Source organism: Trichechus manatus, unplaced genomic scaffold (genome assembly GCF_000243295.1).
Source record: "Trichechus manatus latirostris isolate Lorelei unplaced genomic scaffold, TriManLat1.0 scaffold00008, whole genome shotgun sequence".
Taxonomy (NCBI): Eukaryota; Metazoa; Chordata; class Mammalia; order Sirenia; family Trichechidae; genus Trichechus; species Trichechus manatus.
The window spans coordinates 1,769,195-1,786,920 of NW_004443944.1; the positions used below are offsets into that span (position 1 = coordinate 1,769,195).

General features: G+C 51.7%; 1 protein-coding gene across 1 annotated transcript in view; it reads right to left on the reverse strand.

Annotated features, from left to right (window-relative positions):
* OSBPL2 (oxysterol binding protein like 2) overlaps positions 1–17,726 on the reverse strand; it is a 52,799-nt gene that overhangs the window by 34,749 nt on the left and 324 nt on the right. Inside the window, exons 2-3 of the mRNA XM_023741413.1 lie at positions 1,476–1,646; positions 1,004–1,145 (exon numbers count right to left, since the gene is read on the reverse strand). Coding sequence (XP_023597181.1) covers positions 1,004–1,145; positions 1,476–1,512 — 179 coding nt within the window. The 5' untranslated portion in view covers positions 1,513–1,646. The remainder of the gene's footprint in view (positions 1–1,003; positions 1,146–1,475; positions 1,647–17,726) is intronic.

The window sequence follows — 17,726 nt, forward strand, 5'->3', positions numbered from 1 at the left end:
GATACAGGATAAGGCACTGAAGGAGTTCTTCAGGGAGAAACGTCGGCACTTGGAGCCGGTGGGACATGGTGGTGAGGGAGGGCGGTACAAGTTTTGACCCCAGGTTCATGGTGGCGTCGTGCATGGGGTAAGGGAGGATGGTTGAGGCCCAGCCCCAGAAGGAGCCCGGGCTGCTCTTAGCTGTGGGGATGGAAGCCTACGGGAGGTGCACAAACATTTGTTGAACAAATAAGTGAGCAAATAAAGGCACGAGTGAGGTACCTCTGCGTCACCCAAGTGCAGAGAGCAAGAAGGTGATTGGGTCTACGGGTCTACTTGGGTGGGGGGGAACAGAGGAGATACCTGGAGCTAAAACACAAATGAGGTGGTGCAGACGGAAGCCCCCACCTTCCCCCCACTACCGTCTGGAAGCACTCACAGCCCAGCCCGGTGAGCCGCCACCCTGCTGGCTTCTCCAGCCTGTGTCCTCCCCTCTATTGATGAAGCCTCCATCACCAGGTCTCATTGCAGGAAGAGGAAGGAGCAGGAGGAGGAAAAGGGAGTGTGGCCTTGACTGCATGAAGCTAGACAAACCCTTCCTATCCTGACGGAAGGGAGGTAAGCGTGTCTCAGCAGAGCCCAGGGGAGACAACAGGTCAACAGGGTCTACGAGAGAGGGGGGCAGAGCCGTAGGGAGGGCCGTGGCTTGAGCGGCAGGTGTGTGGCCCAGACATCGGCAGAGCCCCAGACACCCATCTCCCTAATCCGCACAGCAGTCCCAGGGCATCACGGGGAACGCCATCACCTTCCAGGTGAGGGGAGAACCATTAAAGGGTCCCATGTCCTCTGATCCCTAGACGCCAGGTGCAGAGGCCTCGGGATACCATCTGTTGTCTGGAGAAGTCAGCCCAGGCGAGGCTGGCCGGGGGCTCATCTGACTCGGCTTTCTGTGGGTGCTGAGGAGGTGCCTACAGCAGGCTCAGGGTGAACACGGATGCCTGCTGGTGTACGTGACATGACATACCTGTGTGTTTGAACTCCATTCTCCTGGGGGGGTCTCGCCTCGGTTTTCCCGATCCCCTGACTTTTGCTGGTGTCCGAGCCAAGCCCTCCGGTGACCTTCTGATTTGCCTCTGAAAATTCCCCAGAATGATCAGAATCAAAGCCTACACAAGACAAACAAAATGAGAAGTTTCTCTGGAGCTGGAAGATGTCAAAGTCCACCTCCGAAAGTCTACTGTTTGGCTATGCAAGCAGAAAGCCTGAAGCCTGAAATGGCTTTTAATAGACACATTTCAGAAGAATTCACTCTGCTTCCCAAGAAACACAGGCGATGGCAGTGAAGCAGGAGCATGTAAGAGCGCCCGCCCTCAGGGGCCTTTCAGACTCCGAGTTCATTCCGTGCTACGACGGAGACTTTGCTAGGACCTGAGGCTCAGCGGTAGGCAGTTTTCACTCACACGCTATGGTCTACAGTTCACTTTCCTTCGACTCACCTGTGACGGCATCGAAGAATTCCTCCTCACTGTTCATCCTTCAGCAGCCTGCTCCTTCTGCCGCCCCTGTGTGGTCTCCTATGGGATCATGGTGTCTGAGCTACATCTGGAGCACAGGGAATCTTATCCTTGGCACCTGTTCTTGGTGAAAATCCAAGAGGCACTGGAGGTCTAGAGGGGAAATCATTTGGCACACTTAGCATTCAGAAATGTTACGGTTTAGAAACGTTTTTTAAATTCTCCATTCACTGTTCTTGAAATCAATCTCAATTACATCTAAGCAAAGAAATAAAATTAATGATAACAAATAATTATTTCAAAAATATACCTGAGAGAAAGTATACATAACATAAAGGCCAATCAATGAATAATAGATGAATAAATAATCATTATTTGAAGAGGATAAAGCAGATAATTTGGGAAAAGTCACAGAGTGTGGTGTTTTTCATGGCGGAGTTCCCTTACAGGTGTTCAGACACATCTCAGGAAGTTTTACTGAAAGTCCCTGCAAATCTTTATCCGAGGTGAGAAAGAACGGTTCTAAATAAAGGGAAAACCGTGTTACAATACCGATGTTTCACATCTACCAAAAACCGATTTCCAACTCTAGAGGATCGACATCGCAGTGTAAGCGAGCTGCTAACAGATACACTGAAGTAAGCCAAAAGAACAAACAGGTCTGTGTTGGAAGAAGTACAACCAGAATGTTCCTTAGTAGAGAGGGTGGCGAGACTACGTCTCACACACTTTGGATGTGTTATCAGGAGGGAATAGTCCCTGGAGAAGGACATCGTGCTTGGTAAAGTAGAGGGTCAGGAAAAAGAGGAAGGTCCTCAACAAGATGGACTGACACAGTGGCTCCAACAATGGGCTCAAGAATAACAACAATCGTGAGGAGGGCGCAGGACAGGGTAGTGCTTCGCTCCGTTGTGCAGAGTCGCTGTGAGTCGGAACCAAATCGACAGCACCTAACAACAGCATGAAGAGCAGTGTCTTATACATGGCATGAGACTGGATCAAAAAGTCAGCCTTGTCCCAAAAGGTTTCACATTTTCCTGAAAATAAGTTGAGTTCACAATATAGAAGACAAGCCCCAGAGCACTCCATGTCTGCTCTGAGGTAGTGGAGGAGTGAGGGGAGAAAGGAGGGCACTCCCGAGTAAGGGATGTACCTTTTGTCCTGGGGGTGGCCACAGTCAGTGCTTGGTGACACCCCCAAAGTGTCTCCACTCTAATGCTCCGCCCGCAAAAACGAGGCTAAAATGGCAGCTGCACATACACAAGCTCCTAAGTTATAGGAGAAGTCAGCGTGAAATCCTCTCTTCCTTCTTTCCCTGAGAGACTCGTCAGCATCTCCCTTCTCTCGCCCACCCCGCAGCCGCCCCCTGGGAACTGGGCAGCCGCACAGCTCTGAACACACCGGCACAAAGAGACTGGCTCCGCAGGTCATGACTTTGTTCTTCAGATGTCATTATTACTAACTCGTAACTCCTCTCTCACATCACACGCCATCCACAACATCCATCAACTCACTCTGCCCCTTTAAACAGCACGAAGGGACCAGGGCTCCCTGGAGAAGCAGCTGAAGGAGGGACTGGGACCATCCCACCTCCTCCCAAGCAGAAGGAAGCCATTCAAGACCATGGGGTCACACCAAGTAAAAACCGCGGTAGACTACAACACCACGAGTCTATTCAAGCCCATGGTTCATGAAGATACCGAGAAGGAAATGAACTGGCCACCCCTGGGTGACACCAGGAAACCAAGACATGGTTTTGAAGCTGTTGATAAAAGGAACCCACCGGGCTTCATCCTGCCTTTCCTAGCCACGCTGCACAGACCACTGCACCACTAAATCCTAGATGAAGGGAGTTTCTCTTCATCCAAGTGCTCCAGCTAATCCGTGAAGAAGGAATGGGCACAGGGCCCCACCAATGTACAACACCGAGGGGTTCATGGACCATCGGTGGCTGCAGCCTCCACACACGTGTAGAAAGAACTCACCACCACCTCGGGAGCAGTCTTGCGGAGGAAATCAACCGCCATCCGGCCCAGCCTCTAGATTTAACTACAGGAAGCACAGAGGAACGTGCTAGGCTACACACCACGGGGATGCCGTCAGCAGGATCCAGACTCTGGGAAACTCTCCAGGACAAAACCTAGCTTCTTCAACAAATAAATGACGAAGGAAAAACAGAGAGAGCGGCCTCGAGAGGCGGAGTGGCAGTTCACTACCTTGACGGAGGAGATGGTTTCACGGGTGCGCACGTCACGGCAGACCGTGTCGTAAACTCTACATCACGTCATACTGCGTCCTGGGGATACAACCAGCAAAATCCAGACAGGACACAACCCACATTCTTTAACAAACAAATTACAAGAAAGAAAAGAGAAAAAGAGAAGTAGAAGGATATTTCACTATCTTGAGGTGACAGTCTCATGAGGGCCTACATCCATCAAAACTTATCAAACTGGACACCAAATATGTGCCGTTTACCGGGTATCGGTAAATCCCTCCAAAAGCTACCGAAAACAAAAGACACAACAACGAGCGCCTGCGGCAGGGCTCGCTCAGGCCCAGACAGACGCGAACCCGCGCAGACGTTGACGCGACAACTGGAAATCGGAACAGACGGACGACAGTAACAGATACGATTACTTTCTAAGGTACCATAATAGCATTTTTTTAAGATCTACACACTGAAATATTTATGGGTGGAAATGATATAATGTCTGGGACTTTCTTGAAATAAATGGGCGGGAGTGGGCGGGGATAATTCACAGAACAAGATGAGCCACGAGCGGGTGAATTGCTGAAGCTAGGGAACGGGCACACGGGGACCATGACACTGTTCTGTCTACCTTTCTGCGTGTTTAAAGTTTCCCATAATAAAAAGCATGGTAAAAGGAGACACCACAACACAGCTCCTAGAGTGGCTGAAATCCAAACACCACCAGTTGCTGACAAGGATGTGAAGCAACAAGAACTCTCACTCACTGCTGGTGCGAATGCAAAATGGAAATGCGAAACTTTGGAGGACAGTCTGGCAGCTTCTTACAAAACTGCACGTAGGTTGACCATATGATCCAGCAATCACCTCCTAGGTATTTACCCAAATGAGCTGGAAACATACGTCCACATAAAAACATGCACACACATTTATAGCTTTACTCATAATTGCCAAAAATTGGAAGCAACCAAGACGTCCTTTAAAAGGTGAACGCATAAACAAATTCCAGCACATCCATACGATGGTGTATTATTCAATGAGGAGAAGACTAAAACAGACTAGAAAGAAAGCCCTGGTGATCTACTTCCAAAAATTAGCCTGTGGAAACCTCATGGATCACGACAGAATATCGTCCAATAGAGTGAGGGAAGATGAGCCCCCTAGATTGGAAGTCACTCAAAATACACACTGGCTGCATCAATGGACTTGAGCATCCCAACAATCCTGAGGATGGCACAGGACGGGGCAACGTTTCACTCTGTTTTACACGGGGTCATCATGAGTTGGAGGCAAACGGACGGCAACCACCACCAACAATGAGAAATGAGCTGGGAAAAGACATGGAGGAACCCTAAGTGCATATTGCTAAGTGAACAAAGCCCGTGAGGAAAAGGCACATGATGTACAATCCCAACCACAGGACGTTCTGGAAAAGGTCCGACTATAGAGACCGTGAAAAGATCACTGGTTGCCAGGGGGCCGGGTGAGGGGTGAGTAGGGAGAGTACGGGGCATTTTCAGGACAAGGACACTATCCTGTAGGACACTGTAATGGTGGGCCCAGGACATTGCACGTTTGTCAAAACCCACAGGGCTGTGCAACACAAAGCATGGACCCCACTGTGAACTATGGACTTGAGTTAATAATAATGTATCAATACTGGTTCATCAGTTGTAACAAATGTACCACAGGAACTCTAGATGTTCGTAACAGGAGAAACTCGGGGCAGGGGGCGCTATATGGGAACGCTGTTGAGAGACTCGATCAAATCCACTGTCAAAAATAACCAAATATCTGTTTTCCTGACACCAACTCGGAGGAGACAGCACGTCTCTGTTCACGTCTCTGCTGTTCTGACCCCAGCTGCCATGCAGCACTTCATTCCCTGGCCCTGGCCACACCAAGCTAGGGCAGGTCTTACAAGTTAAAGGAACACTGCCCTTCAGATGGCCAAGGAGGCCCAAGACTCCAGAAGCCAGTTGCAAGTTGGGCGGTCCACACGACACCCTCACTCTACCTGCAGACTACAAACTCAGGGTTCCACACAATGGAATACTATACAATAATAAAGAACAACGATGAAGCTGTGAAACATCACATGGAGAAAGCTGGAGGTCATTATGCTGAGTGAATTTAGTCAGCCACAGAAGAACAAATATTGTATAAGACCACTATTATAAGAACTCAAGGAAAGGTTTAAACACAGAAGAAAACATTCTTTGATGGTTACGGGGGTGGGGAGGGAGGGTGAGGGGTATTCACTAACTAGATAGTAGGTAAGAATTACCTTAGGTGAAGGGAAGGACAGCACATACTACAGGGGAAGTCAGCACAACTGGACTAAATCAAAGCTAAGAAGTTTCCTGAATACAATCAAACACTTTGAGGGACAGAGTAGCAGGGTAGGGGTCTGGGGACCATGCCTTCAGGGGACACCTAGGTCATCTGGCATAACAAAGCTTATTAAGAAAATGTTCTGCATCCTACTTTGGTGAGTGGCTTCTGGGGTCTTAAAAGCTTGCAAGTGGCCATCTAAGATGCATCAATTGGTCCCAACCACCTGGAGTAAAGGAGAATGAAGAACACCAAAGACACAAGGAAAGTAGTAGCCCAAGAGACAGAAAGGGCCACATAAACCAGAGACTTTGTCAATCTGAGACCAGAAGAACTAGATGGTGCCCAGCTACCACCAATGACTGCCCTGACAGGGAACACAACAGAGAGTCCCTGATGGAGCGGGAGAAAGGTGGGGTACAGAACTCAAATTCTAGTAAGAAGACCAGACTTAACGGTCTGACTGAGGCTGGAGGCACCCCGGAAACCACAGCCCCTGGATTCTCTATCAGCCCAGAACTAAAACAATTTCCGAGGCCAACTCTTCAGAGAGGGACTCGACTGGACTGTGGGACATAAATGGATACTGGTGAGGAGTGTGCCTCTTAGCTCAAGTAGATACAAGAGACTAAACGGGCAGCTTCTCTCTGGAGGTGAGATGGGAAGGCAGAGAGGGTCAGGAGCTGGTTGAATGGACATGGGGAATCAGGGGTGGAAAGGAGTGTGCTGTCACAGTACGAGGAGAGCAATTAGAGTCACATATCAACGAACCTATAAATTTTTATACGGAAAAAAAAAAATTTGGGGTTCCCTCTATGCCCTCAGATAGCAGCCACAGGCTCAGGGGATCCTAGCCACGCCCACTTCTGACCTGCTGGCTCCCACGACTCCCTCAGGCTTGATAGCTCACTGGAGCACTCGGAGAACTCCGGAAAGCGCCACACTTACAGGTACAGCTTCATCACAGGGAGAAGGGTACACACAGAGAGACGCACACGGCGAGGTCTGGGAGGGTCCCCAACATGATGCTCCCTTTCCTAAGGGATGCTCCACCCTCCCACATGCATGGACGTCTTTCACCAACCAGGAAGCCCGTGGAGCTTCGGTGTCCAGAGCCCTTACTGGGGCCTCGTTACATAATGCAAACTCCAACCCCTCTCCCCTGAGATGGGTGGACACCGTGAGGTGATCACAAGGCATGATGCAGGGGGCTCTCTGGCCTGGCCAGCCCCCACCCCAGAGTCACCTCATCACCTCACTGGCATAACCTGGTATTAGTTAGGTGTGGTCTGGGTCCTTATGGAAGACATTTAGATTCCAAGGTTTATTTTTAGAGATTACCTCTCAGGAACCAAGGACAAAGACCAAATTCTTAATGTAAACCTCACAGCTGTACTTCCTGCACAATTTTTTCTGTTATTCTAAAATTTCTCTAAAAACTAAAGTCTATTAAAAAAAAAAAAGCATGTTAAGAGCCATTTTATTTTCTTTTTTTCAGGTGCCCACTCACCCACGCAGGAGCCCTGGCAGAGCAGTGGTTCAGTGCTCAGCTGCTAACCAAAAGGTCAGTGGTTCAAACCCACAAGGCACTCCTCGAGAGAAAGATATGGCAATCTGCTTCCGTAAAGATTACAGCCTTGGAAACCCTATGGGGTCACTATGAGTCACAATGGACTCGAAGGCAGTGGGTTTGGGTTTTTGGTTACTTGTCCATAACAAAAGTCCTAACGATAAAGGTAAATCAGTCAAAAATGATGCGGAGTCTTAAAAATGAGGGTATAGAATGCAAGGTTGGACTAATACTGGACACAGAGCCCTCGATCAAGGCATGACAGCCAAGACACCTATGTCACCACCCCCAGGCCACCAACGTCTGACCCCACCAGGATGACCTTGGGGATACTCATGTCACCTGCCCTGCCTGCCCACCAAGGCCCGACCCCACTGCGACCCAGGACGACCCACCTCTGAGGCCTTTCCCAACGCTCCACGTGGTCCATGTCGAACCTTCAAACGTGGCAGAACCAGACTCATTGCATTTCTGCTTGACACCGAGTCCCAGTACAGCCTCCAGGTGGTTCTGGGAACACCTGCCGGACAGCCACCGCACGTTTTTCTTCTTTATTTTAGAGTCCCAGGCGAGGACCCACGAAATCACTCGACTACCACAGATTGTGAGCCTGACCCAAGCCATGGTGTTTTCAATCACCTCATATGCACGCGAGAGCTGGACGATGAATAAAGAAGACCGAAGAATGGACACCTTTGAATTATGGTGTTGGTGAAGAATACCGAATATACCACGGACTGCCAAAAGAGCCAACAAATCTGTCTTGGAAGAAGTACGACTAGAGTGCTCCTTTGAAGGATGGTGAGACTATGTCTCAAATACTTTGAACACGTTATCAGGAGGGACCAGTCCCTGGAGAAGGACATCATGCTTGGTAGAGGGTCAGTGAAAAAGTGGAAGACCCTCAACAAGATAGCTTGACACAGTGGCTGCAACACTGGGCTCAAGCATAACAGTGTTTCGGGCAGTGTTTCGCTCTGTGGTACGCAGGGTCGCTATGAGTCAGAACTGACTCGCCGGCACCTGACACCCACGGATTACCGACCGGAAGGACAATGCGGACCGACTGTAATCTCATTCACCCGTTCCCTGCCCAGTGGGCGCCCGGTCTTGTGCAGGAGGGGAGCTGGCAACGAGTGGACTGTCACAGTCCTGCCTTGTGGGGTCCTGTGGGGGAGAGGCATAGACCCAGCAACCACCAGGTGAAACTTCAACAGGCGCTCCGAAAAGGGTCCTTCTCACTGGGGGCTCGGGAGGGTGTCCCTCAGGAAGCAACTGGAGCTGAGTCTGGAGTCAGGCACAGGCAGAGGGGGCCTCCGAGGCAGGAGGAAGCAGGGGGGTTGGGGTGAGGGGCCAGGGCTGAGCCACAGACAGGCCGAGAAGAAGGCCAAGGTGAGAGCATGGGGGATGGCAAACGCAGTCACGAGATGCCTGGGAGTGAGATGGAGCCCGACAAGTGATGGGGGGCGCGGGAGGGGAAGAGGCAGCGGGCCAGAAAACCCCAGCAGCCGTTGGCCTGAGGCTGGACCAGCCCTGCCACCACCCGCTGGGACCCTGCCTTCACCAGATGTGTGAGGATGGAAAAAGTCTCCCTACGGCCAGCACCCTTGCAATGCCTCCTGTCAGAACCCCTGTGAAGTCTGAACAAGGAAACCACAGGCGGCAAGAAGCCGGCCTCCCAGCATGGGGGACTCTGGCCCAGACAGTGGCAGTCTTTACCCAGCCGCCAGCAGGCCCTGGGCACAGTGGACGCCAGCCTTCTGTCCCACAGGAACACCGCCGTGGGGACAAGCCTGGGCCAGCCTGCCCTGGTGGCCATCTTTGTTGAGTGTTTTCCCCACGTTTGGCTGATAGGATGAAAGTACAGCAGGGCGCGCTGTGCAAGTGGGACGCACGTGTGGCTGGACCCCAAGGCCCTCGTCCTCCCGACGGCCAGAGGGCCACCAGGCTCAGTCCCCAGTGTCTTTCTTTCATGAAAAATCCAAAATTAACTAAAGGAAAAACTCAGCAACACACAGGCTCTAGAACCTTCTATGATGTTGGAAATGTTCTAATCTGCGCTATCCAACACAATAGCCACTAGACACACGTGACTACTAAGCACTTGAAACGGGGGGACTAGTGCGGCTGAGGACCTGAACGTGGACTGTCATTCAATGTCAATACATGTAACTGGTCATGCTAAGGAGCCACAGGTGGCCAGTGACTTCCATACTGGCCAGCGCAGCTCTAGCGCCCCTGGACTGAGGCCTCGGGGTTGGGGGGCTGCACACTATGCTGACATCGGCCTTGGAGCCCTCCACGTGGCGCCACCCAGACCTGTGCTGTACAGACAGCCAGCCAGCCAGCTTGGTCCTGTGCTCTGCAGCAGCCTCCCGGAGACCCATCCGTGTGGTGGCCGCGATCAAGGGTGTGCCAGGCAAAGCCCTGCTTCTGTTATTTCCACACCCTCCTTGGGCCGATTTCTCAATGTGTACACAATGAAACGAGGCTTTCTGCTAAGTGCTGAGGAGAAACCAAGTCTTAGCATTCCTCTAACTGTAAAAGCTTAGTGATTGTTTTCAAAGAGTTTGTATAAATTTAGGCTCAGATAAAAAATACCTACTCTATCCACAATAAAAAGTGTCCCAAGGCAAGCAAGCTGTCCTGCCTTGGCCCGCCACCTGTGGTCATGATGCGGGAGGGTCCACACCCGGTGTGCCCGCCTCTGCCCGCTCCACACCCACCGCCACGTTTCCGTGATGACGGAAGGGCTCGAGATGACCTTTGTGGGGCACTGGCCCTCGTCCTTCAGCAGAATACAGACAAGGCCAGCCACGCATGAAGTTACATCAGAGAGCTCTCTTGAGGCAAAACGAACAAGCTCTGTGTCCTCAGCTTGTCTGGCTTTAACAGTGGCTCAGCCTTCTTCCAGCTCATGTGATCGCTCTTGGCAGGTCACAAAGTTGGCTACCGTGTACTACACAGAACATCAGAGTTCTAACAAGCCAGACTTTAGTCCTTCGTTCTGATAACTGGTGGGTGCTCAGCTTAAGAAGCACTGCACCCCGTCTGCACCTGCCAAGCAGGCAGTCAGCACACATGAGTTTTGTTAGGAATTCGTGCAAGGAACAGGAAGCTTCCAGACCTGAGACGGGCAGATGAACCAAGCATGCCACGTAAGCAACAGCATTAGCTGGCACTGCTTACCTTTCTCCACGCCCTGGAAAGGCAGAGGGTAACCCTGGGAGCCGCCCGCGAGCTGCCAGCCTCCTGCACAGCTCAGGGCCAAGGTCACCTAAGGACACAGGGATGGGAGCCACAGTCCATGGTGAATTCCCAAAGGTACCTTTCCTCAATGTTCCCAAACTGCTCATTAGTGAAAGCCGAACACACGTCCCACACTTCAGGGAACATTAACCTGTAATCCCGTACAAAGTACCTGCACACCAGGGCTTCCAACTGGTTCGCTCTGGTTCAAACCCCTGCTGAGAATTTGCATTTCCACCCCAGATATACTGAATCAGAATCTACAGTTTAACAAGATCCCCAGGTGATTCTTGTGTACAATAAAATTTGAGACCCACTGCTCTACTAGTAGTTCTCAGAACTGGTCCCTGACCAGCAGCAACAGCATCACCTGGGAACTTGTCAGAAATGCAAACCCACGAAGTCCTGCTGCAAACACACGAGATGAACATACGCTCTTTGGTACAAAAACGTTTGTTTCAATGAAGCCTATCATTCTGAAGACGCTATTCAAATGCAGCGCTGGTACCCAGGAGACAACCAGAACATTCTGGGCAGGGTGTTCCCACAGCTACCAGGCACCGAGAGCACAGAAACCACACGCACAGCAGCCCGTGAATGGAGCCAGGGGCCCGAGAAGGCCCGAGAGAGAGACGGCCGTCAGTGAGCTGCTGCAGCTTGTGGAGCTGACTGGCGGGCACGTGGGGCCCAGCCCGGCTGGCTGGACGGGCAGACGCCCACACCCAGCCCGGGGATGTCGCGGTGGAGGGTGCAACACGGGAGCAGCGATGGAGGAAGGGACCTGGGGGAGCAAGGCTGTTGTCCCACAGTGGCCCAGGAGGCCAGGGAGGGCACGTGCACAGGCGGGCAGGGTGCCCGGGTGCCCCTGGATGACCACTCAGACGAGGTGAGCGTCCCTGACTTTGCTCCGTAGCCACCTCCTTGAGGCCTCCTCTCCAGCGCCCCCGCCCAGTTGGCAGCCCTGACTGGTTCCACCTGCAGTCCAGTTAGCATTCAGGGTGCTGGGAAATGGTCACCCCGACACCACACCTCCCTGGCCACGCCCCACAGTGCCTCCCCACACTCCCGGGGGGGCGCCTGGACCAAGGCCAGGGAAAGCGGGAATCTCTGCGAGTGCTGTTTGTGCTCACTCGCCTTCCCTAGAAAGATGACTCAGGCCAGTCGCCACGTTCTCATGGGGTTCCTGAACCCCAACAGTGCCACGCCCCCGCAGCGGTCCCCAGCACTGGCTGCAGACCGGTCACACAGTCACCAGGTCACCCTGGCCACTATCCTGGGCCTGGCTCTGCAGACCTGGCGCTGGGCTGCACTCACACACAGTCCCCGGGCATTTCGGAGAAGCCTGCTCGAAAACCCCACAGGGTGAGCAGGGAGACTTCTGCTGACAAGCGTGGCCTCCCGACCCCAAGCACGGCCACTCCAGAGACAGGACCTTCCTGGAGAGTCTGGGAGCTGGAAAGCACCGACCTTCCTTCCTGCCCACACAGCCGTCCGCTCACCTCACCTGCCCGCCTCTTCTGACGTGTACACCCACCACTTCCCACGGTCAGCGATTCTCTGGGATAAAGGCAGTTATCGAAACCTAAAGCACAGGCTTGGCACATGTCACACTGGCAGTGAGACACGCACCCCCCAGGGCCACACCAGGCCGGAGGCTTGCGGCGAAGTACAGGGGTGTGCCTGGTCCTCCTCCAGAGCCCCAGCTGCGGCCTGTCCCCACTGTAATCACTAATGGCACCCCTCTCCAAACTGCCCCAAGTCCACAGTCCCCTGGTCCTCAGGCAGTGGCAGAAGTTACCTCTAGCCGGGCACGGTGGCAGGAGGTACCAAGTCACAGCTGGCTCCTTTCTCACGAGGCCAGCCTCTGACCAGCCTTCGTTTGCTCAGTAAACACACTGTTGCTCAGTTCCCGCAGTGCAGGCCTCCCCACCCCAGATGGCAGCTGTCAGTCTTTCTAGAATGTAGATTCAGCACAGCTTCCCTACAGCCACTGTCCTCCATGCCACGCTCCCCACAAGAACCACCGTGCCAGCCTGGGCACCCTGTAAGGCCAGTGTCCCAACCCCTCCAGGGAGGGGCTGGCTGCAGGGTCAGACAGGTCTGCCCACCCGAGGACCTGCTCCCACGGCCGACACACCTCACCTTCAGGGAGCAGCCGCAGGCCTCCTCCACCAGCACTGGGCGGTTTCCTGGATGGACGGGCAGACGCAGGAAGAAGCAGAGTGAGGGCCAGCACATCCGTGCCGGACAGACACACGGCCCCCCTCCCACGGCCCCCTCGTCGCCGGTCCCAAGGGCCACAGAGCCAGCAGTGGCACAGCCATGACTTGATCCTGGAGTTGGCATCTCAGAATAAGCCAAGCAAGGTCTCCAGTGGAGAAAGCAAGTGAGCAAGCAGGCAGAAAGCGACACAAGCATGGGGCACAGGTCTCCCAGCATCTCCATCCCTCCAACCCAGTCACTGAAGGCTTGCTTCTATTGCTTAGCTCCAAAATGAGAATGTTTGCGTGACTACAGCTATGGCTAAAAAGACGCTGGAACTTTGAGATTCTGCCAAATGAGCCTAGGTTATTTTCTCACTCTGGAAGGAAAAGGAAACAAGCACTATGAAGTCCTTGCAAACATTTAATTACACGTTTGCTAACCAGAGCGGCAGGCAAGGGCTGGCACGCCACACCCCATTTCCAAGTCAGGACCTGAGTCCGACCCGCAGTCTGACATGGCTGTGACGCCAACACCTGAGATGTTTCAGCAGAGACACTTGGAAAAGTGGAAACTACAGTGGACACAGACGCTGTACGTGGACACTGAACGTACCCACAGCATCAGACTAGAAGCCAGGATGTCAGCGCTCATAGGTTTGTTTAATAACCAGTCATGTTCAAATACTGACCTCCCTGTGAGTCTCTAAGGTTACACAAATCAACCCAGAAGCGCAGTCAGTTTCAGAATTGAACCTCGCACTTGACCATTTATGCTAAAAACGAAATCAAACGTCAAAATTCCAGTGGGAATCGCAGTGACGATTAGGGGATGAGCAGTGCTCCACCTGTGAGTGTGGGAGCCCGGCCCACAGAAGGCTCTCGGCTCAGCACTGTGGCCGCAGCCTCACCCGTGGGGTCCTGGTCTGTCCCTTCGCCAGCACCACCCTGTCTCCATCCCTGCGGCTTTACGGTAAGTCCTGGAGACGGGGTGGTAGTCCCCAGCTCTGTCCTTCAGCATTGTGTCAGTTACTCTGGGCCTTTTGCCTTTCCATTTCACTTTAGAATCAGTTTATCGACATCCACGAAATACCATGCTGTGATTTTGACTGGAACTGTGTTGAATCTACACATCTAATTATATTAGATCTTCCCATCCATGAACATGGAATATCTCTGATTTTATTTAGACTTTCTTTCATTTTTTTCCTCAGAGTTTTTTAGTCTTCTCATATAGATCTTGTACATATTTTATTGGATTTATACCTAGGTATTTCTTCCCTTTTTTTTGGTGCTGATGTAAATAGTGTTATGTTCGTTGCTGGTATACAGGAAAGCAACTGACTTTTGCATATTAGCCTTTTATCCTGCAACCTTGCTGTGATCGTATAGTAATTCCAGGAGTTTTTGGTCAATTTTTAGGCATTTTCTACATAGACAACCATATCATCTGTGAACAAAGGCAGTTTTATTTCTTTAGGGGATCTTTTATCAGTACAACCCTCACTTGAACAGTCGTCATTCGAGAGCACTGCTGTAACCATTTCTAACAGGACACAAATCTGCCTAACAACGCTCTCTCTAACTTCCTGTTTCTAAGTTGCAAACGTGCGCACATACACTTGTGCGCATGTGTGCGTGTGTGTGTCATTGTGTGCTGGTGGGCATCCATTTCAACACTCTCAGGTAGGGGAACCAAGCGTGCACTGAACACCTATTAGACATCAGACACTTTATATTGTCACATCTATTCCTCACCGAAAAAAAAAAAACCCACTACCATCAAGTCCATTCCGACTCATAGCAACCCTCTAGGACAGAGTAGAATTGCTCCATAGGGTTTTCAAGGCTGTAAATCTTTACAGAAGCAGGCTGCCATATCTTTCTCCCGTGAAGCAGCTGGTGGGTGCGAACCAATGACCTTTTGGGTAGCAGCCGAGTGCTTAACGTCACAAAGACTCCATTTTACAGACAAAGACACTGAAGGGAGAAGCATTTATGAGACTTTTCTCACATCAAACAGCCAGAGAAGAAGAGCCAGACTGAGGGCCAGCCTGGGCCCTTCCCACTCCCGCACACCGCCTGCAGAGTGATTCTTAAACTCACGAACGTAAAGCGTTACCTGAGGACCAATCGTCACTGTTTCCACTAAAAGGCTTCAGCCCTGAATGCCTTGTCACTGCCACAGTCAAACTCTTAGGAAAGGACAAGCCTTAGCTTTTCACAAAAATGCTGAGGAAACCATTTTCAAGAGAGTAAACCCTGTTTGTAGAGTATAAAAGTACATGAAACTTGTCAAAATTTTTCCTCACCAAAAGGAATGCCGTTTTTCTAATTAGCTGAATGTAATAAAAGTTTTAAAGTCGAAGAAGTTTGAAATCAGTATCCGAGCAGCACTGGCTAGCCTCTCCTGGAGGGCAAGGGTCAGAGACCTACAATGAAAGTCAAATGGCACTTTTTAAACATTAAAATAACATCCTCCTCAAACGTTCAACAAAATAGAGTCTGATCCCTTCCAATGCACTTGGGGGAGAAAAGAAAAACCTCCTAAATGTACACGTAAGACTAACTGCATTAAATTCACTCAGTATTGAATCAAAAACTAAAGCCTTATACCTTAAAACCTATGCATCAACACCTCCGCTCTCTTGATTCCTTTCTCCACAATGAGCACCCGCGTCTTCGCTACTAACAGAGGACCTGGGAGGCAGGTGGGGTGTGCTCGCAAGTTCCTGGGTGGCCGGACAGAGAATGACTATATTTCAAAAGAACAACATGGTTTTATAAACACTCAGCCTCACCAAAAATAAAAACCTATTAGTTATAAATGCTACAAAAAACACAGTTCTGATGCCCAGCAGTGCACCACCATCACTGAAGCGTTCAGGGGAGACTGTGAACAAGAACCGCGGCCAGAAAGGCGGTACAGTGCCATACTTGGCGTGCAGACTCAGAGCCAGACTGTTGTTGTTGCTGGGTGCCGTCGAGTCAATTTTGACTTATAGCAACCCGTGTGACAGAGTAGAACTGCCCCATAGGGTTCCCTAGGCTGTAATCTTTACAGGTCTTTCTCTCCCAGAGCCACTGGTGGATTTGAACCAGCGACCTTTCAGTTAACAGCCAAGTGCTTAACCATTGTACCACCAGGGCTCCTGGGTTCAAATCCCTGCTCCGTAATTCACTAACTGTGGTTCGAGGCAAGCTACTTACCCTCTCTGTTCCTCAGCCTCCCCATGAATAAGCTAACGGTAATGTTAACCCGCCCTGTAGGTTGTCTTGAGGCCGACGTGAATAAAGGTAGCCTGTTACAGCCACCCTACAACAACGGTTAAATACTGTCATCAGCTCAGGTGAGCGCTGGTATTAACACAAGGACACGTGAGGCAAACAAGAAAGGAAAATTCTACTAAGGAGAGTCAGTCGCCCACCCACACGGTCACCTTTTAAGCGACAACACTGTGTCAGGTGCCGTGCTGGACAAGGAGGACGTGCACCTGCTGAGGACAGGGCAGGAACGTGCGGGAACACCTACTATGTGCTGGGGATTGTTGTCAACAATCATCTCATCTGCTCCTCCTACCAACCCTGCGAGATAAGCGTGATATTTCACCGATGATGAAACTGAGGCTGCAAAACACAGCCCGCGTTGCGAAACCGAAAACGGCCTTCGGCTTTGCTGCCGCAGCAACAACAGCACAAAGACGGGAGGTGAACACCTGGCTCCCGACATGCGGGGATGTCCTCTTCACAACTGCAGTGGGTTGCAGGGTCGCCCAGCACAGTGCCAGGCACCTAGTGAGCATTCGGGAAATGCTGCTGAATGAGCTGAAGACACCACGTCTCCAGCTGTAACTAAGACAGACACAGCCGGTGCCCCATCCAGGGCTCGCTGAGACCGACTGTTTAGAATAAACACCCTTCCCGGGAGGTGGCCCTCTGCCTCCCGGATCTGTCATGTCGTTACATCACCTAGCTTCTCGTCCCCGGAAGAATGATTTTGTGACTAGTGTCACAGTCACGATCTACACTTGAACTTATCGCGTCTAAGGGCGTATCCTCGCGGTTACCAAAATTTAACTGTGGAGAAGGAATCTTTTCCAATTAGATTACCAAAGATACGTGTTGGGTAAAAAGTTACCAACGGCGCACACAGTCCCCTAAGATTTATAAATTAAGAACAAAACCAACAGCCGGAGCAGAGGAGGGGTGGTACATGCATAAAACTTCCATGGACCCCACACAGGTGGTCCTGGAGCAGAACCGAGGGGCAGGGTCGCAGTGTCCACTATGTTCCCCTACTGCTGACTGGACCTGGTTTTTGACCAGGTACATCGACTACCTTAAATACACACCAGAAGTCAGAGGCGCCCACCAGACCTGCCCTTACTGACATCTGGACAGGGAGGAGAAGCCAAAGGGCCGAAGATGAAAGGAACTGGAGCAAGGGCTGCCCCTCTCTGCCCCCGAGTTTGTTCGGAACCGACTCCCTGGTGAACTTGGGGAGACAGCTGGATGGGAGCCGTCCGACGAGGCCAAACTCGGGGGCCCGAGGCTCAGGGCCCGGTTCCAGCCGGGGGCCCGAGGTCGGTGCGCGCGGCCGGGAGCTGGGGTCCCTCGGGGTCCCGCGCCCGGGGCCGCAGTTGCCCGGCGACGGCAGGGAGGCCCTG